Source organism: Pinus tabuliformis, chromosome 1_1 (assembly GCF_031772625.1).
Source record: "Pinus tabuliformis cultivar Carrire ecotype Pingquan chromosome 1_1, CPIR1, whole genome shotgun sequence".
In the NCBI taxonomy this organism is placed as follows: Eukaryota; Viridiplantae; Streptophyta; class Pinopsida; order Pinales; family Pinaceae; genus Pinus; species Pinus tabuliformis.
Window position 1 is genome coordinate 954,889,897 of NC_142297.1, and position 23,579 is coordinate 954,913,475.

Consider the following 23,579-nt stretch of genomic DNA (forward strand, 5'->3'; position numbering starts at 1 on the left):
TTTGCAAAAATATTGCCAAACATTTTATAATTTGGATATTAGAGGATGAGATTCACCAAAATTTCTACATTTTAAGATAAATTTACATTCTTAAAAATTTTCCTAGGTCAAAGTCTTGGTTAGTATCCTTCCTAATAACTTAAAGAATAATACAAATCCATATTGATAACTTATGTTTTTCTTAGCAATAACACTTTGATAACTAAGCAGGATGCCTTCCCTTTTATCATTATTTCGGCAATGCTAGTATCTTTCATATAACTTTTTAAATTTATGTTTCTTAAAATTCTTAAGTAAATTTCTGAAAGATAATGTATGCTCCCTTTTATAAGTTCAAAGTTAACTTTCATAGTTAACTTTCATGATTATTGAATGAGGCTCCAATAAAATTTTTCCTAATAATTTGAGGTTGGCTGATCTCTACTCTTTAGCAAAATTTATTGCTCCGAATGTTATAGTCTCAAATTCTCATGGAATGATATTTCTATCTATATTATAGATATCTCTTCAGAAAATAAAGATTTCATGGAATGATAGTTCTGTTATGTTATAGATAGCTCTTTCGAAAATAGACATCTCATTCATGGAATATATCTTAGATGTGAATGGTCAAAATAAATATATAACGTGGATGTTATAATATAGATATAGATAGTTATTCCAAAATATAGATCGCATGGAATATATTTGAGAGGTATCAATAAAATTAAGCATAGTTACATGGGTACTGTTATCAGGGATGGGAGAGCACGTACTTGAAGCTCCCCCGTTCTTGGGAGCTTGGGAGTCGATTGGAAATGCTCCAAAACTTTCGGGAGCTTCAATGGATACCTTGGAGTTTTTTGGGAGCTTCACTATAACAGATTTTTGACATTTTGGGAGCTTCACTGCAATGAATAAGTGCAAACTTAAGTGCATTTAACTTAGGTGTATTTGACCAGCTTGGGCGCTACTTAAACTGATGGAACTATGTGAAGGGAAGGGTATGCCGTTGGGTTTAGATTTGGATATGGGTGTGGAACTAAGAGAAACAACCTATTTATGGAAAGCCCTTCTATCCAAATCGTGATCTTTGTCATTGGATAGCTATTCATTCTTCTCATATAGGCGAATGGCAGATGGATATAAAAGAATTTAGGAAGATTGTTGGCCACTGGAAAAACCATCATTATAGCCCGAGTTAAATGGACAAAAGATAGAATACAAAAGAAAAAAAAAACAGTTGAAATTATGAAATATAAATATTATGAAAAAAAAAAAAAAAAAAATTCATATTTATTTAAGTATAAAATATATATTAACTTGGAAATTTATAATTTTATTATACAATTTTTTTTTAAAATAACATTGGATTTAAACTCTATTGTTTTATTTTTTTTTAATTATTATTGATATTATTTTTTATTTTTTCTTATCTCTATTATAATTACATGTAATATATATAATACTGGTGAGGTTACATCAAGAGCAAAAAATTAAACCAATAACTTAACATATAGCGTTGCATGAAATCACCTAATATTACAGTGATAACAACATTTTTTCCAGTTTGTTTCTTTGCTCGCAAGGGATTTGATTGAGAAATTGTTGATGGATTAATATTTTGATTTTTTTTGGCAATGTTTCAAAGTTCAATCTTTTACATGTTTCTTTGCAAGATAGAATTTGATTGCAAATTTTGGATGGAAATAAATAAATTATTTTATTTTTATTTTTAATATATATTATATTGTTGCTGCATGTTTCCTGTAAATTTGGACAATACTTCTAGCCGTGGCAGAAACTCGTTCCAACGTATCGAAAGTACCCGCATAATAAAAACTTGTGCAACATAAGAATTAAGTCAAAATGAAACAAAAATGTAGCGTGTCACTGTGTTTCATCGTTTTCCTACATGACATCCAACAACTTTACAAGTCTCGTCCTCTCAAAGTATATGGTGGGAAGCTCCAAGGGAGATCCAATCAATTGGAAAACCCCAGAAGAAAAGCATGCACTTCACTCCAACTAGAGACGGTATAAACAATACCACTCTCTTTTGTCCAATAACTGGAACTTTCTTGGTACGCTCTCTCCTTCTTGAGAACACCGGAAAACAAAGGAACAAAAGATACACCAAAATGTTTTCCGACCCATCTCAATGTTGAGTTTGTACCAATCACAATTCCAATATCTGCCTGAACAAGACAAAGCAAGTCACCCAGACTGTCCCCAATGAATATAGAGATATGTTCCATGTCATTTTCTTTTGCAGAACCCAAAATATTTTTAAAGATTTTCAACTTGTCAATTGGGAGCTCAACACGCCAATCAATTCCACCAGTGGAGATAGATTCCGCAAAGGTGAGTCTGTTTGAATGAATATGTATGCCATCCAAATCCCCTGCAAGAAGGTAAAACGCATGAAGCTTAACATATTTCTAACCATTCAAAATAAGCATTTAATACCAAATGGATAACAACTATTGCATAATAAAAAGAATGCATCCTTGCTTTATGTGCCACTATCAACTTTTCCTATTCCAGCTTGGGTTGACTACGTACAAGGTAAATGGGAAACTATGACAGGATTGCAGACACGTAGAAAAATGTAAAACTATACTTCTTTTCCGGCGACGATTGAGTATGTCAAGGTGAGTGGCAAATGCAGGCCAGGAATGCAGCCACATAAAAGGGACGTAATAATATGCAATGGAATCTCGACATAAAGTAAAAACCGAGACATAAAAAATAAGGAAAATACAAAATAACAGGTTGGATGGTGAAAATCATGCATTTTATTGAGATTTACTAAAAAGCTTTACGCTCAGGACAATGGCAAAAAATATGAGAAGAAACAGATCTCAACACATATCAGAGAAATACAAATAATCGAAGTGTCCACAAAATCAAGTGCCCCCATACATACAGGCTCTCGATAGCAGACAATTGACGACCAAGTAACCATAGAACCAACAAATCCTAACAACGTTTACAAATACAACTTGCTCATGCTGGAAAGAATGGACAAGGAAAAGGACCTCCTCATTCTCACCTCTGATAAAGTTCTCCACAGTATCAAATTGTGTCATGTGACGATTACATAAGTTGAGAAAAAGCAGAATCAAACACAGGTCAAGAAATCAAGGCCATATATATTTGTTTGGATATGAAAATCTATGTTCTTCCACATCATGTCTTTGTACATAGTATCCATCAATCAACATATATTTAAAAAATAATTACATTTTCAATAATAAAAGATAGAAAACTTAGATTTACATCTCCGTCCATGGGAGTATGGTCTAGCAGCAAGCAGTGAGGTGATCGGATTTAAATTAATAAAGAGACCTGGGTTCAAAACCCCTTGAGTGCGTGCAAATGAGCCCAGGTGCAAATCCCATGTGACTTTGACAGCATAAATATGCTGTTTGGCACAGCAGCCTAGCCAAAGAGATTCTATAAGAACTATTTCTCATTAAAGGAGAAAAAAAATTAAGATTTACACAAGAAATAAATCTGCAAATATCTGCAAAGAGAAGCTTTGACATGATAGGTTTAAGATTTGAATGGCGAATCTCTTCAAATCTGGCGTACCACTACCAAAGTTTTGCCACTAAAGACCTAGAAGTGGTAAGGGTTCATTAGTAAGTACAGATCAAAGATGATAAATACTAAAAAGACAACAAAATTTAATAAAACATTTAACAGACAAAATAGGGTACCTAGCAACATCTTAGTCCTTTCTCGTATAGCACTAGTATAAGCAAATAATTTGGATAGCACCCTATAATCCTATAGTTGGGCAATGACGCGGCTTTGAACTTCTTGATGAGGGAAGCACCTTTCAATGCATATCATAAGTCCTTTGCCAACCTCTCCATCCTCATTAAATTTTTTCTTATTATAAAAATGTTTTGGGTTTAAGAAGTACTCAACAACATGTAAAGGGGAATGCAATTTCCTATCCCAATGTGCATCAATAATGTCCCAAAGAGCCCCCGGATGCGGGTGGTTGTTAGCAATACAGGGCCCATGGCTTGTCAGCAGGGCAGGTGTCCGCCCGGACAAGCCACGTACACCCAAAGGACAAGCCTTAAACACACAGGCATGCAGCATTCAAGGAGGGTAGTTAATTCTGGTTGCAGAGCCGTCCCCTCGGCATTCACTGCGAGCATTGAAACGCTAACCATGGCTCTTCATAGCCGGAAGCTCTCGGACATTCTCCCGCATTTCTCGCCTGCACCGATTCTGATCTTGAAGGAAGTGGCGGAGGCTCAATGCTTCGGCTCTCTGTCAGGCTCTGAGAGCGATTGCGACGGTTCAGGTGCTATAGACCGGAGCAATTGGAAAGCTTCCCGGCAGTTCAGTCGTGAACCTGGTCGTTTGGAGGTGCTGCATACCTTCCAACCGCAGTCTTGCTGGGGAATTGGGAGTCTGGTTCAGGGGAATAATCTGTGTGTACACGCCCGCCATCCGCACACCTTCAGAATGCAGCGTGAACGACTTCGGGGTACCAATCGACGGGGCAGTTTCAGTGGAAGAGCCCCTTCTCCCTCCTCCTCCATTGAAGATTCCTCTGAGCATAGAAGACCAAGAGGAAGGCCTCCGGGCAGAGGAAGAGTTGCGGAACCTCCGGAGCGAATGGAGTGCGGGCATACTGAGCATCCAATGGTTAGATATCGCCTTCCCTGCACTCTGTCCAATTCTACCTTCTTCGTCACTGTTTCAGTTGAGCATTGCCGAAATCAGTGGGGAGATGATGATGCTCCTCGTGCTGACCCTCCGCGGAATCCTGGGGTTGTCCCGACTGTGGACATGGAATTTCCGGCCGTTGATATGCTGAGGCCTGTTCATGATCCTGGAGCTGGTCCAAGCGAGCCTGTGCAGCGCAATGTCGGTAAGGGTAAGGCTATTCTCCAGCCTCCCTGCTGCAAGATGGAGGATGAGCCACAGACTACGGATGAAGGCTAGTTCGCGCTCCAGGTTTCTCTGCATGAATTTTCTCTCTGTCAGCTCTCTTTGCGACCACATATGTATCTGCACTCAGTCTTTTTGTACTTCTGTTCATCTCTGTTATGGTGTCGGTTATCTGTTACTTCTGTAATGGTGTCTATGTGTCTATCGTGTCTATGGTGTCTACGTGTCGGTTATGTGTCTATGTTGTCTCAGTCCATGTGCCGGCTACATAAGCGTCACTCTGGTTCCAGCTTTTGTAATCCTGATATGAACATTCTCGTGTTTACAGTCGGTCCCAGGACCAGTTTTACAGGGCCGCGGCCTTGGTGTAATACTGATAATGTAATTTGGCCCTCGCTGTAATATATTTTAGCTCAGTCTTATTTAGAAAAAAAAATAATGTCCCAAAGAGGCATATATTTGGCCTTCTTGTTAATTTTTGCAGCATCGGATGGTGTTCTAGTCTTGATAATTGTCAGAGTCTAAAAAACACTAGGAATCCAGAACCCAAAAAAGTTTCAGGGAAATCCACCTAGAAATGCTTTAATTAAATTAATTAATCAGTAATTAAATTTTTCCTATGTCTAACTCACACGGATCGACTAGGAAATGATTTCAGCCATTGATTAAGTGTTAATCTTGGTCATTGGAGTCCCCACTGAAGATTACAAGAAGTCGATGGGTAGAGGGAGTAACACACTTGGAGAGTGAGTTTCCTTAGGCAATTCGATTTTCTAGAGAACAATGTTCTGCTAGAAGAGTTCAAGCCAGAGAGCAGACACAAAGACAGAGAGGGGCAGAGACAATGAGTCCCGAGGAAGTCATCCAGTTCTGGAGAGTCAGCTACAGGAGGGTCGAGTTTCATCAATGAGGCTGCGCAAGATCTACGCAGAAGCTTCAAAGGCAAAGTTCGATTTGGCGAGTTAGAGGGTCAATTTAGTTGTTGGAGGTCGGGAGAATTTCTGAAAGGGGCCAGTGAGTCATTCTCAGAGGCTGGGTTGGGAAGATGGCTTGATCAGTTGTAGTTTCCAGGCAGAGGATACAAGACTCTGTGTAGGTGTGATGCAGAGGCTGACACAGGGGTTTCGTGGAGCCGAGTATTTTCCAGTTTTGAAGCTAGATCAGTGTCGGGTGAGACAACATTTGTCTCACTAATCTTTTGTGGCTAGTTTCTTGTGTAGAGGATTGCTAGTTTTGGGCATCCAGTTGTACTCAGAATTTCTCACTACTGCTTAATAATAAAACCCTCAGCTGTTGCACCGGTTTTCCCACATTGGGGTTTTCTGGAGACATTTGTCCAAAAACAATTGTGTCACTTTTGTGTGTGCCAGTATTTTCTCAGTTTCCAATTTATTTTCCGCAGTATTTTATTTTGTGAAGAAATTGCAGTGTGATTATTCGGTATTAATCAGTAAATTAATAAATTGTTAATCAATTAGAAGAATTAATTCCATTTGCTTCATTTCAAGCGAATTTTTACATGGTATCAGAGCTAATTTGATCATACAGGAAGCTTAGAAGTGGAAGGAAGAAATCGTCTAGATTCAAAGGGATTATAGCAACTCAATTTCCAGATTTGCGCAGAAACTGGCCAGGCAGTTCGAACCACTGGTAGAGGGTTCGATTTTTTTGGTGCAGGTGACTGGAAAAATTCGCAGAGCCCAGTAGCAGTTCCAGCAGGCAGTAGTGAAGCCGGGAAGAAGCAAATCAGTATTTTTCGCTGAGCAGATTCCTTGTCTGGGCACAAAGGGTTTTGCAGCAGTTTGCTAGAGCAAAATCAGTGTTGGGTGGAAGAGAAAGTGCACACACAGAGGGAAGAATTTCCAAATTTTCCTAGAGGGTTTCTAGTTCCAGTTTTCTGGAGGAGATCCATAATTTTCCAATTGTAGTAGGTCAAGCAAGGTTTCCAGACCAACCAATTCAAGTTGATGGGTTTATAGTTCGAGTGCCATTTTTCGGAGAAGGACATTCAGAAAGGCTAAGTGAGTAGTTTTTGACAGCAGTTGAAGGCAAAGCGACGCAGACAAAGCAATTATGCGCATTCCAAAAGGGAGTGCGAGTAGCAATGCAGGAAGCCGAGTAGGAAAGGGAGGATATTCCTGTTTATTTTCTTCAGATATTTGAGTTTCGTAGATTTTGTAGCTTTCTAGAGAAGGCCATACGAGTTAGCCAGAATATAGATCTAGGAGGCAGATCAACTTCTAGTTGTCAGAGACAGGTGTCGAAGGAAGTGTGAGTTGTCTAGTGTGTGTTGCAAAGCGAAGAAAGATCCAAGTCAAGGACAAGGCTTGAAAGGAGATAGTGGGGCACCAGATCCAAGAGGAGGAGTATGACATTTCAGTTGTGCTAGTTGGGCAGGGTCCAGTGCAGTTGTAACAAGGAGATCAGTCAGATCAATTCTAGATTGTTGCAGTAGGACCATTAGGGGCTTGTTACCACTCAAACTAGCAGGGGACCTAAGGGGGATCCCTAAAGGGAAAATTCTAGGCCAAGGGCAACAAATGGAGACTTAGCCCACTGTCACCTTAGCTAAAGCTCACTTATATTTACGGACTTTCACCGATGGGAGGAGACCTGATATATTATGGAGACATCGATGAAGGATAATTTAATGATGTGGAGTGACCCAAACAATCCCTTTCCCGAAAGAGTTAGAAGGATAAGGCTTGCTTGCTTTCTAAGCAAAGTACAATGTCTTCTAAGGAAAGGAAAGAAGGATTCAAGGGTTAGGTTTATGGGATATGACTTACGAAGGAACTTCCCAATCCCTAAAATCCTTATTGTAATTGGTATCCCAAATGGTTCTTGAAGAATTGTCTTTTCAAAGGAATGGGACCACACGGAACCAAGTGGATCCGGTCTAGGATACGGAGAATGAGTATAGCAATAAATGATGTTCTTACCCTAGACAAGTGGGGAAAGGATCAAAAAAAGAATTTTCACTTGAAGGTGCTGATTTGATCCTATGAGGTACTAGCCTTGGGAATGCTAAGGAAAAGTTTGATCCCGGAGCTAGGGCTTGGATTTTCTCTCAACTCCACCGTCGAAATGGCATCAAAATTGGAGGCGACCTTGAGGAAACACCAGCGTAGGAGACCGTAGGAGATCGAAATTTTTGGAGGGCTAGGTTGTCAGGAAATTGATGCCCTAAGTGCCCCAACTTGGCTAGACCTGGAAGAACGTGAAAGAATGTGATTTTTGGTGACCACCTTTTGGTATATCAGTGCCTTAGTCTTGGGAGAATGGATTCTATGATGAATATGAGTGAGGATTCTTGACTTCCAGTCAAGGGGGCCTCAAGACCACTTCACTAGCCTTCCAGGTCAAGGAGAAGCAACCTTGTAGATTTTATACTTCGATGTGCAAAGGAGATGGCTTATCAAGGTCAATTCATTGATAGAATTACCCCAAGGAGATTTCGTTCACATTACATGGCCCATATATTGAGAGATGCTATAATAGAGACAAAATTCCACAATTTTAAGTAGTAAATGCATGCAACATTTAGCCCTAGAAATAGCGAAAATCTGAGTCCAATGTATATGACAAAGTAAAACAGGAATTACATTAAAAGCATGTACTTACATACAATAGAGTATAAACCATTCACAATTGACATAAGAGAAGCTCCAAGATAAGATAGACCAATATCAACACATCAAAATTCATCCATAAAGCTCCAATTCATCCTCTAGAAAAAGTGTGAAATTCTCAAGAGAGAGAAGAGATCCAAACCAAAGTGATGATTAGCAAATGAGCTCATCTCACTTGTATTTATACACAAATTAGGAATTCGAATTAACCTCCTTGGCATACATAAGCCCCAAAAATAAAATAATGTTCTAATAATTCAACTTTTGGTGACAAGCCACCAAACTAGCTCATAAATAAATAAAATAAGCCTCTCAAGAGGTCAAATGATAATCTATGCATGTTGTAGGGCGTTTTAAGAGGCCTAATGAGGTCCATGGGTGCCATAATGAAGAGTAGGGCCCTCAAAAGCAGTGGACAAGGGGTTGGCCCCTTGTAATAATCTGTGGTGCTCCAAATGACATGTGGGGGCACACAAGTGTCCTCATGGGTCTCCAAACAAATTGAAGATGCTTGTAGATCATCTACATGGGCAAAGATGATGGTGTAGGTGATGTCACATCATCGTGCAAGTCCTGGATCATCTTCCAAGTGTATGGTGCAAATTTGGGGCCATTTGGGCATGATGGGTCAGGTGCATCTTCCTCGTCCAATAAGTTAACCACAAGAAATCTCTGAATGGCTATGGGGATCCATGGCGTGCTATCTGTTGTTGTGCAGGCCCATGGCTCTCAACGCACACGCTACATGTGTCAATGTAGCCCTCTAGAGGATTAAGACCCCGTATAGGGAGACCAAACCCAAAATGGAGACCATTTGCAATCCCGCATAAGATCCAATGCGTCCCCTAGACTTCCAGTACAACAAGTCATTAGATAAATTGAGTAAATGAGCTTACCAAATCATGGACCACAGGTGGAGACTTCATAATGGCTTGCCCTTCCATAATGGGCTTTGGGATGTGCCAATGTCTCCTAAACTCCAAATGGAGTTAACCAATAATCCTATTAGGTGGTTTCTACTTCTAAAGGGGATAATATAGTCAAGGTGATCCAGATTTAAACAGGAACGCAACAAATTACAGATATAACCATAAATACAGAGATGCAGCAGAAATAATGCTTCATTTCATTAATGTAAAATACTAAAATATGCTTACAAACAGAAATGAAAATAAACCAGCCAGGGCGATGGTAGCTTATCTCTAAGAAGAGATGTGGCGGCTACATGCCTCTGAACTGTCTTACAATGAGGCTCGAAGACCTATTTATTGTTGAGAAACAATGGAAAACCCCAAACATCCAAAAACCTAACCCTAGGAGATGAAGCACCAAACTATGGGCCCCATTTTGGGTAAATTGGTATATCAACTTCCCGGGGTCGTAACTTTGGCATACGATCTTCGTTTGACGCGCACAATACCTCGTTAGAAAGATCTATTCGAGGACTACAAGATTGGGAAGAACAACATCATTGACCCCTATTGCTCCTAGTTTTCCCAAAAAATGTCGTTTAGGGCCTCAAAACGGCTCGGGAAGTTCAAGACCCGAAAAACTGCTAAAAATAGTAAACTATGTTACAATTAAGGAAACTAAAAAACTGAAAGAGACAGTTGTGGGGATCCAAGTGGGATAGGTGGGTGGCCACCAACATCCACCTGGATCACAAGGTACATCCTTCAAAAGGTGGTGACATGTGACAGATAGGTGAATGAAGTAGGGGATAAGAAGGGGCAGCCCTGGGCCACATGCTGGGGTACAAGGGTATCTAATCAAAGGGAAGACCACACTTGGGTTTATAATTATAATGTATAGGAGGGAGAAATCATGGTACATGAGGTGCCCCGACCTTGATTTTCCACCCTTATTTATATGCCTTTTGCCTTTTTATGATTTTCTTTGATTAACTTCTCGGGGCTCAAGGGGTAAGAGCATAATGTATAAGATATAGCAGTGAATACCCCCTTTCAAGGTAGGGTGGTTCATTGCCCACCAGGGGTTGGGACAATCACGGGTTCCTATATGATGAAGGAGGTTCATGGAACCTGTAGGAACCAGGGTGATGGCGATTGATGATGGGGTAGATCTCATGCATTGGCTTTTGCCCATGCGCTAAATGTGTTTGTCCCAGCTATCTTTTGAATTCTGTGGTACATTTTCTTGTTGAATGTGGCCGAATATGATTTTATCTTTCTATTCAGCTGCATCAACCTTTGGGCTTCATTCCAAGCCATGACCCAAGGGGTGGCCGAGGGGAAGGGGCGAGCTAACCCTATGTGGACCCAATGGAGGAATGTGGACCTAGGTGGGAGAAATGATGAATGGGGTAATAATGAGTGGAAAGAGGGTAATACAAGTGGATAAGGGAGAGGGACCACGCAACCCAAATTGGGGTTTCCCACGAAATACCATCCCTAGAGCTAAATGGTCAGTAAAAGAAATCCCACGGGACTAGAATCCAATGTTAATACCCAAAAGGGGTCTAGGGGACAAGGCACAGACCTATCCCATTCTTTTCGTCGAATCCCCCCATTAATCCATGCCTAGAAGTGTCCATGATAAGCAAACTACAATACTCAATTTGAAAATGACAAGACATACCTTTAGGTTTGGGAAGCCCACCGTCAAACATACAATCATGGTAGATGGGCGAGGGACCACATCGCTAGCTCAGGTGGCAGAAAAATGGCACAATGAGCTAGATGGTGGTTGCAAGAAGTTGTTGGCTGCTTGCTAAGGACCATCTTGGAGGAAACATTTCCCTTGGGGATATTACCCACAAAATGGTGGGTAACATTTGGCTCCAACTGGGACGTGATCTCTTGAAGAAGTGGGAGAAGCTACTTGAACGGGAGGTCACGAGAACTCCAACAATCTCTTGGTTATCGTAGAATTGTCACCTACACATATAATAGAAGGAAAAACATGGGGCAACATGCTTTCGTGGCATCTCATAATCGCACATGCTATATGTTAGGCCATAAAATCAACAGAAAATAAAACATGCAGATATGCTCCTATCTATTATGAGAAATATCATATGATATTAGTTCTAATGAGAAAATGAGCATGCAATGTTAGTTTTTGTAGCATCGAGTGTTCTAGCCACGAAATTTGGTGGAGAGGCTAGAATACATGTATTCTACAAAATTCAGAAATCATTTCTACAAATTCCACCTAGAGACGACTTAATTAAAATAATTAATCAATTTTTAATTCCACCTAGAGACGACTTAGGGAATATGATTAATTAAGTCATGGTGAGAATCTTCTAGAAAAATACATGGATCGAGTTCTAGTTAATCTTAGCCATCAATTATGTTTTAATTTTGGTCGTTGATGTCTCAACAAGAGATTATAAGAAGCAACTTGATGGGGCTTGGAGAACACACCTAGCAGTTACTCAGTTGCCTAGGCAGACCAATTTCTCAGTGGCTAAAGTTCAGCAAAGGAGATAGAGCCAGAGGGTGAGTTGTAGGAGAGAGAGGGTATAGCAGCGATCCAGGAAGTGCAAGAAGAATTCCGAAATAGACAGTGGGAGGAGAGACACAGTCCACTAGAGCACTGCGCAGTCACTGTGCTGAGGGTGACGCAGAGATACCAGCATATGGAAAGAGGGTCCATCTCGAGGTCAGGGAATCACTATGTAGAGTGAAAAATTTATCACTAAATTTCTCAGTATTTTTCCTCTATTTTGCTGTCCAAATTCTTGTACTTGAATTTCTACTGAAGAATTAATAAAGAAACCCTCATCTGTTGCACCGTTTTCCCACATTGGGTTTTTTCGGGAACAATTGTCCAAAAATAACTGTCAATATATTTTATGTGTGTGCTAGACTTTCTCTAATTTTCCAGCATTTATTTTTCCGCAGTATTTGTTTTGTGAAGGCTGCAACATATATGTTTCAATATTTGTCGTAGGAAACTGTGAATAGTTTGTTTAATTAATTTAACAAATAGAAGAAATATTATTAGTCGCTGCAGTAGGATTCCGGGTTTCGGAATTTTCACATGGTATCGGAACACAACTTGGAAGCCAGAGAGCTCAGTGGCAGAAGGGAAGAGGAATTTCAAAGCTCTGCGTAGGCAGCAGTTCGAAACCCTCAGAGGCAATGCAGTTCCTTTGGCTAGGAAGGTCATTTTTTTTTTTGAAGAAAAAATTAGTTCTCTGAGAGAGTTGACAGAGAATAAATTTTCCAGATCAAAGGTTACCAGACACAAAGGGAGCAATAGTATTTTCCTTGCAAAGCAAATTTTCAGCTGGGACGCAGTTATTTTGCAGCAATTTGCTAGTGCAAAATAACGTTAGGAAGGAAAAGAGAAATAGCACTGAAAATCATGGATAGAATCAACAGTTAGGAAGCCTCATAATTATCTTCTAGGTTGGAGGATGAGTTCGCGTGCTTGTTAGGTTCAACATCATTTGGTGTTTGGTATATTGACAGTGGAGCTTCAACACATATGACAGGAGTTCGAGAATATTTCTCTAGCTATCAAGAGGAGTAGATGGACTTCCAGATCACTATGGGATATAGAATTAAATGTACTCCAGTAGGGAGAGGCACCATAGAATTTCAGACAGAAACAGGAACCAATACCAGCACTACTAATGTACTACATGCGCCAGGATTGGGTACGAACCTAATTTTAGTGTCCTAGTTACAGGACAAGGGGTACGATGTATATTTCGTGGGGAAGAAAGTGTATGTCAAACACTCTAGCTGGAATAAGGTGAGACAAAATGGAGCTCGGAGCAACAAGTTATACAGGTTGCAGCGCGATTGTCGAATGGCACTGATAGGCAGTAATAATAGCAGTGGGAAGGAGTTGAACGAACTATGGCACAGGAGGATGGGACATTTACACCATGGAGCACTTAAGATGCTCAGAGAAACTGTAACGGGAGTTTCAATTCTCAGCACAGAGCACGATGATGTGTGTAGAGGATGCGTACTTGGGAAGTATGCAAAGGCAACATTTCCTAGAAGCAACAGTAGAGCAAATGGCATATTGGGATTGATAAACTCAGATATTTGCGGTCCTATGTCCACTAGAGCTCTTAGCAGTGGCAAATTTCGTCACCTTTATTGATGATCATTCCAGGAAGACCTAGATCTATTTCTTAAATACCAAAGATGAGGTCTTTGATCGGTTCAAAGAGTTCAAGGCTCTCATAGAGAATGTGACAGGGAAAAAGATCAAGGTGCTACAATTAGATCATGGTGGAGAATACGCAGATAAAGACTTCACAGACTTCTATGCAAAGGAAGGCATCAAAAGAGAATGGACAACTCCATATAATCCTCAGCAGAATGGAATAGTGGAGCGAAAGAACAAAACAATAGTTGGGGCTGCAAAGGCTATGATGTATGACCAGGATTTGCCTAAATTCTTAGAGGTAGAGGCATGCAACACAACAGTGTACATTCAAAACAAAACACCTCATAGAGCATTGGAGAAGAAAACGCTGGAGGGGGTCTTCAAAGGAAAGAAGCCTGAAGTAAGTCATTTGAGTATATTTGGGAGTGTGGCTTACTTCTATATACCAAATGAAAAGCGCAGTAAATTGGATAAGACTGTAGAGAAGGGTTTCTTCGTAGGGTATAGCGAGACCTCAAAGGCATACAAGATCCACATTCCGAGCAACAAGAAGATTGTAGTGAGGCGAGATGTAAAGTTCATGGAAGACAGAGCTTTCAGAAGATCTTGAGAAATCCCTGTAGGTGATCAGTTAGCAAAAGTTCCATTAGTCCAGCAGCACGGACAACAAATGGGACAAGCAGGAGGACAGTCACAAATATCGAGTACGGTGACCAATACCAGTATCTCATCAGGGGTAGGATATCCAAGGAGTTCTCAGCAAACGAAGCAACATGAACAAGAGGAGGAACTGATTGAACCTCCCATCACCAGTGGTAGAGCCAGTAGGGAAGTGTGTTGATTTTTGGGTAGCATCAAATGTTCTCTAGCTCCGAAATTTTGTGGAAGGGCTATAAAACATGAGATCTCCAAGACCCAGAAATCATTTGGAGAAATTCCACCCGCATCGTATTTTATTAAAATAATTAATATTTTTAATGGGGTTCCTAAGTCTAAACTTAGGAAAATTAAAATATTAATGGGTATTAATGAAAATATGGGTGAAAAGCTTCTAAGAGATGAGGATCAAGTCTAAATTAATCTTATCCGTTGATTAGAGATTAGATCACGGCCATTGATTTCTCAACAGGAAAAGTATGAAGGAAGGCTTGGGGTCAGTTGGAGAACACACACACAGAGCAACACTTGAGCAAATTTGAAATTTTGGGGCATGGTTTGCTGAGAATTTTAGAGTAAGCTTCTAGTGCAGAAAGGGCTAGCTCGGGAGAGACAACACAGCTCCAGAAGGGTGACGCAGAGGCTAGAGGAGCTAATGCAGTCACTTAGAGGCAGCGCTGGGGTTTTTGTGAGGCACATCGAGCAGTAGTTCAGCAGATCAATTTTTGAGCCGGGAAGGCTCACTGGGAGGGTGACGCAACTCCTAGAGGAGGTGACGCAGTTCCAATGCAGAGCTGGGAGCAACCATCGTTGCACAGCACTGGGGACAGCATAGTCACATGTTGGGTTTCTTCATCCAGTTGTTGGATTCGCCAAAATATCTGTCTCCGGATAGAGGTACTTCTGTCGGGTTTATTCTATGTTGGGTGAGCTAGATTTGGCACCCTAGTTGTATTCAGAAATCTGCTTAATAATAAAACCTTCATATATGTTGCACCAGTTTTCCCACACTGGGTTTTTCCAGGGACGTTTAGTCCAAAAAGAGTGTGTCCTTTGTGTGATTGTCTCATTTATTTTTCAGTACTTGATCTGTATATTGGTGTAGGCTGCAATGTATTTGCATTAACATTTTTTGAATAATTCTAAAAATAACTTGTTAAACTGAAGAACACAAGTAGGTAATGCAAATTAGTTTACTGCAGTAGGATTTCTGGTTTGTTAGATTCAGAAATTTTCACAAAGTGCGTCAAACCTTGAGGGACGCAAAGGAGTTTGTCGGAGCTCCTAGGACAGACAAGAGACAATGCAGGAATCCTGACAGATATCAAGATTTGGTAGCTCAGGTTACAAAACCCTCCAGCTTTTAGGAAGCCGCACAACATCAGGTGTGGATGGATGACATGGTAGAAGAATAGAGTTCTATCATGACAAATGATGTTTGGGATCAAGTACAAGGCTAGATTCGTGGTGAAGGGGTATGCAAAGAAGGAAGGGATAGAATATGATGATACCTTCGCCCCAATTGCCAGATATACCTCTATTAGATCTGTTATATCCCTAGCAGCGCAGATAGGACGGGAGATTCACCATATGGACATCAAGACAACATTCTTGAACGGGGTGATAGAATAGGAGGTGTATATAGAGCAGCGTGAAGGCTTCAAGACTCATGAGAAGCACACTCATGTATGCAGGTTGAAGAAAGCCCTATATGGGCTCAAACAGGCACCAAGGGTGTGGTATGGTCGGATTGACAGTTATTTGCAGCAATTGGGATTCATCAAGAGTGATGCAGATCCCAATCTCTACTATTTGATGGTGGACAATGAGCCTCTTATTCTGGTTTTGTATGTAGATGACCTATTTTTGACAAGATCATCAAGGCTCATAAAGGACTACAAAAGGAACCTTAAAACCGAATTCAACTTGAAGGATATGGGGTTGATGCACTATATTCTAGGATTAGAAGTGTGGCAGAAGAATGGGCAGATATTCCTTGGGCAAGGGAGATATTCTACATATATTCTGAAGAGATTCAAAATGCAAGATTGTTGACCCATGACGATGCCCATGATCACCAATTAGAAGAAGATAGATGCATCAGGGGACAAGGAAGTCGACCCCACCTTGTACAGACAGCTCATTGGGTCGCTCATGTATCTGGTTAACACTAGGCCAGACATTTGTTTCACTATCAATACCCTTAGTCAGTTCATGGTAGAACCGAAAAGGGTACATTGGGTAGCAGCTAGGCACATTCTTAGATATGTGCATGGAACAATCAAATATGGGTTGAAATATACTCGAGGAGATGACGCTGGGTTATGCCGATTCATAGATGCAGATTGGGCAGGTAGCTTAGTGGACAGGAAAAGTACCTCTTGGTACTGCTTCAGTGTTGGATCAGGGATGGTCTCTTAGTGCAGCAGGAAGTAGAAGTCAGTAGCACTGAGCTCAACAGAAGCTAAATATATGGCAGCGAGCATAGCTACGTGCGAAGCTATATGGCTTAGGAAGCTGCTCGTGAGTTTGTTCAGGAAGAAGATGGGAGCGACCAGTGTTTACTGTGATAATCAGAGTTGCATAAAACTCTCTGAGAATCCAGTATTTCATGATAGGTCGAAGAACATTGATATCAGATGTCATTTCATTAGAGACTGTGTTCAGCGTGGGGCAGTCTAGTTGCAGTATGTTCCCGTAGGAGATCAAGTAGCAAACATACTCACAAAGGCTCTAGGGAGAGCTAAGTTCATCTAGTTCAAGGAACAGATGGGTATGGTGGGGAACCCGTTTCAGTAGCAGAAACAAATGGATTCTCAGTTGTAGCAGCTGCAGATAAGAGGGAGTTGCAGCGCAGATGCAGTAGTTGGTAGCAATACAGTAGGGTCAACGGCAGCACAAATGCAGCACATATCAAAATTGAGTAGTAGTTGGTGGCCAACAGTAGCCAGACATCAGCAGTGTGATAGAAGTTGGTGCAGAGACAGGGTGTTTCTTCAGTGGGTTACAGTGTTAGAACACATTCCTCGCTAAGCGGGAGTGTTAGTTTTTGTAGCATTGAATGTGTTCTATCCATGAAATTTGGTGGAGAGGCTAGAATACATGTATTCTCCAAAACCCAGAAATCATTTCTCGAAATTCCACCTAGAGACGACTTAATTAAAATAATTAATCAGTTTTTAATGTTTCCTAAGTCTAGACTTAGGGAATATGATTAATCAAAGGGTATTAATTAATTCATGGTGAGAATCTTCTAGAAAGAGACATCGATCGAGTTCTAGTTAATCTTTGCCATCAATTATATTTTAATTTTGGTCGTTGATGTCTCAACGAGAGATTATAAGAAGAAACTCGATGGGGCTTGGAGAACACACTCAGCAATTACTCAGTTGCCCAAGTAGATTGATTTTCTCAGTGGCTGAAGTTCAGAAGAGGAGATAGAGCTAGAGGGTGAGTCGCGGGAGAGAGAGAGGGTATCAGTAGCAGTCCGGGAAGAGCAAGACGAATACCAAAAGAGACAGCGTGAGGAGAACACAGTCCACTAAAGCACTGTGCAGTCACTATGTAGAGGGTGACGCAAAGACACCAGCATATGGACAAAGGGTCCATCTTGGGGTTAGGGAGTTGCTGTGGAGAGTGGGAAATTTATCACTAAATTTCTCTCAGTATTTTTCCTCTGTTTTTGTAGGAATTTACAGGGTAAGTTCCTCAGACAGAACACCAAAGGACACCGCTCACAAACAGATCACAGATCAATCCACCAGTATTGTTGACGTGGTTAAATCCTCAAAGAGGGAAACACTCCACGGCCTGAACCAATGCGGTCACTTCAGGCAATTTATTAATAAAAGAATGAAAATTTACATAAGCTTCTCGCATGAACGGCTACCCTACAAATGACCCTCCATGCTCTTTAAATAGAGATCATGGACCAATCGGGTGTTAAGCCACGGATCAAGTGTCGGTAATACCGAGGAGAGAATGAACCGTCGGATTGTAAGTTACAAAAGTACATAGTAAAGAAACACACTTTACCTAACTCTACACTAGACCAAGTTATACTTAACTATTTCCTATGTGTCAGAATATCCTAACATCCCCCCTTAAGAACAACTTGGGATAGGATTGAAAGATGTACAAATATGACACAATAGGAGAAGGAAGGAGGCATTAGAGCCTATCCCCCCTTAGTGACAACTTCCTGAACTCCAACCATAAATCGAAGTTTAGTAAACTTCGCCTCTGTGAGAGCCTTTGTAAAGATGTCTGCAACTTGATCATCTGTTGAACAATATTGCACTTCAAGAACATGGTCGTGAATGAGCTTTCTGATGAAGTGCATGTGCAGTTCAATGTGTTTGCTGCACTGATGTTGGATTGGATCTTTGCATAGTTGAATGGCACTTTGATTATCACACCAAAGTGTAGTCGGATGCTGCTACTGAAAGCCAAACTCTGACAGGATCTGACGAAGTCACAGGGCTTCTTTACTAGCTTCTATGGCACCACGATACTTTTCTTCTGTTGAAGAAAGAGAAATAGCACTTTGTTTCTTGCAAGCCCATGTAATAGGTCCTGAACCAAGAGTGAACACATAACCTGCAGTAGACTTCTGATCATCAAGGTCACCAGCCCAATTAGAATCAGTGAAACCAACCAATAGAGGAGATGCCTCTGCACTGTAATGAATCCCAAACTGAACTGTACCTCGAACATAATGAAGTATTCTTTTAGCTGCTTTCCAATGACTTTCATGTGGGTTTTGCATAAACCGAGCACTAAGGCCAATAGCAAAGGAAAGGTCAGGACGAGTATGGGTCAGATACAAAAGTTTTCCTAGAAGTTGACGGTATAAGGTAGCATCAACTTCAAGGGAAGTATAAGTGACTGAAATTTTGGCTCCAGACTGAAAGGAAGAAAGGGTTGGCTTACAGTCTTCCATGTGAAAATGGCGTAGAAGATCACATACATACTTGGACTGGGAAAGGGAAATACCTTCCTTGGATTGCAAGACTTGAAGACTAAGAAAATAATGCAAGTGTCCTAAGTCTGTCATTTCAAACTTCTTTTTAAGGCTGGACTTCACATGGTTTATAAGGTTGGGATTACTACCAGTAAGGATAAGATCATCAACATAAAGAACAAGAATGATAAGAGACTTGCCCACTTTCTTGGTGTAGACAGTATTGTCAGAATGACACCTAGAAAATCCAGTTTATAAAAGAAAGCTATCCATTTTGGCATACCAAGCCCGAGGGGCTTGCTTGAGACCATAAAGGGATTTCTTAAGCCGACATACAAGGCTGGAGTCTATTTGTATAAAGCCAGTAGGTTGTTCCATATATATTTCTTCATGCAAGTCCCCATGCAAGAAGGCAGATTTAACATCCATCTGATGGACTTCCCATTTGAAAGAGGCAGCAAGGAAAAGAACAAGGCGGATAGAGTTCATTTTGGCAACAGGGGAGAAGGTTTCAGTATAGTCAATGCCTTCAACTTGTGAAAAACCCTTAGCAACAAGACGAGCTTTATGTTTATCAACTTTTCCATCTAGTCCATACTTGGTTCTGTAAACCCATTTGCATCTAACAAATTTTCGTCCCTTTGGAAGGGGAACAAGATCCCATGTATCATTTGCTAATAATGAATGATATTCTTCATTCATAGCTGCGTCCTAATCTGGATGGCCTAAAGCTCCTGCAAAGGTGTCAGGATCATAATTAGCTGAAGCTTGAGCCAGTAAAGAAGAGGCTCTATCGAACTGAGAAAGTGTACGTCGCTGATCTGTAGGATCCTGAGAAGGTGGGGGAGGATTGTCATCATCACTGTCATCATCCAAAGAAGAAATATTTTCAGAAGTAGAAGGGATAGAGAGAGGTGGCACATCCGCCAAACTAGGCTCATAGGCCGATATATTTTCAACAAACTTTGCATCTCTTCTAATGATAACATTTTTGGACTTAAGTGGAATAACTCTGTATCATTTGACATCTTCAGAATATCCAACAAAAATACATTTTTCACTCTTAGGTTCTAAAGCTTTATGTTTCTCATCTGGAATATGGGCCCATGCTTCACTTCCAAAAACATGAAAGTGACTTACATCTGGTTTAATTGAGCTCCGTGCTTTTTCTGGAGTGATATTCTTTAAAACCTTAGTAGGAGTGCGATTTATTATGTAATTTGCATATTTAATTGCTTCTGCCAAAAAATTAAGACTAAGTCCTTTAGATTGAAGCATACAATTAGCCATTTCCTTTAAGGTGCGATTCTTCCTTTCAGCTACACCATTTTGTTGTGGAGTATATGGAACAGTATGTTGCATTTGAATTCCATTCTTAATGCAAAAGTTGATGAATTTGTTGTTAACATATTCTCCGCCATTATCAAATCTTAGCTTAAGAATTTGGTGTCCAGATTGTTTTTCAACATAGGCCTTAAAGGCCAAGAACATGTTAAATACTTCACTCTTGAGTTTTAAGAAGTATACCCAAGTGCATCTAGAGAAATCATCAATGAAAGTTAAGAAATACTTGTCGCCAGAGAATGAAACAACTAGAAGTGAACCACATAAATCACTATGCACAAGTTGTAAAGGGGCTGAGGCGTGCCAAGAGGCTTGTTTTCCAAAACTATCCCGATGATGTTTTCCGAGTACACATCTGGAACAAACACCATCTCTGCAAGATACCATTGGAAGACCTGTCACCATATTTTATTTACATAGATTTTGAAGGGAGCGATAGTTTAAGTGACCAAATCACTCATGCCAAAGTTTGCTCACTTCATCATTATGAGCAACAAATACCGAGGGAAGATTTGATGACCCAAAGTTGTTAAACTTATACAACCTTGTAGAATCATCAGCAATGCCAGTAGCTAAAATCTGTCTAGGATCTCTTAGGTCCTTAATTACAACATCGTGAGGTGAAAATTCAACGATTTTACCTTCACCTAAATGAGTTATTTGATATACAGATAGAAGGTTGCAAGATAAGGTTGGAACACATAATACATCATTAAATTGACCATTGTCTATATGAACAATTCCAGTCCCTACAACACTAAGAGATCTATTATCACCAACATATATATTTTTTGTGTTACAATCATTTAAAGAAGAAAACATGGCTTTGTTTTTGGCCATGTGATAAGAAGCTCTAGAATCAATGAGCCACTCATGAGAATTAGAAGAAGAAGATACATTTAGTGCATATCCAGACTAAGATGTTTGACAACCACATGCAGAAAGTGCTATTCCTGAAGATGAAGTTCAAGTTGAAGAGTGCTCCAAATGGATGTTATGCTTCTTCATTGTTGCTTCCAAGGCTTCCATCTTCTTAAAGCATTTGGATTCTAAGTTGCCATCTCGATTACAAAAGTGGCAATGTCTATCAATCTTCTTCCCTTTGTTTTTATTTGCCTTATCATTTTGTTGAAATGATTTTTCATTTTGAGACTGAAATTGCTTAAGACCCTTGTTTGGTTTAGGACCATTCTTTTTAGGATACAGCTTCTTAGGATTCTTTGAATTTGGTTGCTGCTGGGCGGCTAAGGCTTTCTTAGAAGAGTTTCCAAGATTAAGAAGACCAAGGTGTAAGAGTTTTTCTTGTTCTCTTATTAAAGAATCACAAAAAGCATCAAAGGAAGGGGACTTGTAGTCTTGTCCTTGAGAAATGAAGGTTTCTCTTGTAGAATGGAAGGTGGAAACAAACACAGAGTAGGCTGGTTCCAACTTAGTAAGAATGAAATAGATAAGATTACCATCTTCTTTCTTAACCTTAACACCTTCCAAGAGAAGTCTAAGGGTCTTGAACTTGGACAAAAAATCTTCAATGGAAGAAAAATTATTTGGGTTCAATGTAAGCAACTCATTTTCGAGTTGATGGGCTCTAATTTCATTTTTAATTCCAAAAACTTTAGTGATCTATTTCATTGCTTCATTAGGAGTATCAAGTTTTGCGATATGGAATCTAAGGTCTGGAAAAATAGACATCCCTATCAACCCACGTGCTTGATCTTGCCTATTTTTCCATTTGGCTGCCTTATTTTCATCTTTCAGTTTGGTTTCTTGGCCTGAGGCTATTCTGTAAAGACCTTTACTTCTAAGTAAATCCACAATGTAGGACCACCATTGGAAGTAGTTGGTGCTGTCAAGAATAACTTGGCACTTTCCATTTTAACAGAAACTGAAGCTATAGATGCTGAAACTAAGTGTTCCAATGGAAAGATCTCGAAAACTTAGGCTGATTAAAAAAAAACGGCTCTGAAAACAGCTTCTGGATGAAAAAGTTATGGCTTTTTGAAGAAAAGTTGTTGAACATGCCGATGAAGTGTGGGAATGTGCGGAAATGAATGATAATGTTATAAAAAAAAATCCCCCTTTTCGAAACTTAATCCAATTAGCTCAACAAAAAAAAAGACTTGAACTCAAGACCTCTATTCTCATAGATGCCGACGAAGTGAAGGAATGTGCGGAAATTAATGATAATGTTATAAAAAAAAAAATCCCCCCTTTTCGAAACTTAATCTAATTAGCTCAACAAAAAGAAAGATTTGAACTCAAGACCTCTATTCTCATAAAGTAGCTTTGGACCAAGTGAGCTAGATTAAAAGGTTAGTAATTTTTGGAAAAGAGGAAGAAGTGTTTTTTTTTTTTAGTCACAGAAGCTTTGGGGTGCATGCTTACTTGAGAAAGCTCTTTTTTTCCTACAAAACAAAAAACCCAACACGGACATACAAAAAAAACAAACCTTACGGCTTGAAGTTAGCTTTAGCCGAAAACTAAATATTTTGCTCAATGTTTCTGATTTTCCGAGATCACACTAAGGCGCGACGGAAAAGAGCATACGCATGAGAAAAAAAACTTCCTTTCTGTTTCTAATTTGCCCAGATTGCACAGAGTCGCGGGGCAAAGAGCATACACAGAAATGAAAGGTGTAGATCCGATAATAAAAAACAAAGAGATAAATAAACCGAAATAAATAGAGAGAAAATAACTAGAAACTGCAAATAAACACTATATACCTCCAGATCTTAAAAATGACGTAGCTAGGGCTACCAGAAACCTTTTCGCATGAAACGAAAGGGGTTCCTCACTAGAACAAATGCTCCTAACACAATAGAGCAGTCCTCTCGGCCCGAAAGCAGTCAGAAATAGTAGATCTAGGAAACGGCAATCAGATGCAGTTCTACCGGCTTCAGATTTGGATCACCAACAGATGCGGCCCTCAACTTGGCTCTGATACCATGTAGGAATTTACAGGGTAAGTTCCTCAGACAGAACACCAAAAG

At 40.1% G+C, this 23,579-nt stretch overlaps 1 protein-coding gene across 1 annotated transcript in view; it reads right to left on the minus strand.

Annotated features, from left to right (window-relative positions):
* Positions 1-1,740: 1,740 nt before the first annotated feature.
* LOC149217658 (bifunctional TH2 protein, mitochondrial-like) overlaps positions 1,741-23,579 on the minus strand; it is a 243,846-nt gene continuing 222,007 nt past the window's right edge. The window contains exon 6 of the mRNA XM_089391393.1: positions 1,741-2,383. Coding sequence (XP_089247519.1) covers positions 1,965-2,383 — 419 coding nt within the window. The 3' untranslated portion in view covers positions 1,741-1,964. The remainder of the gene's footprint in view (positions 2,384-23,579) is intronic.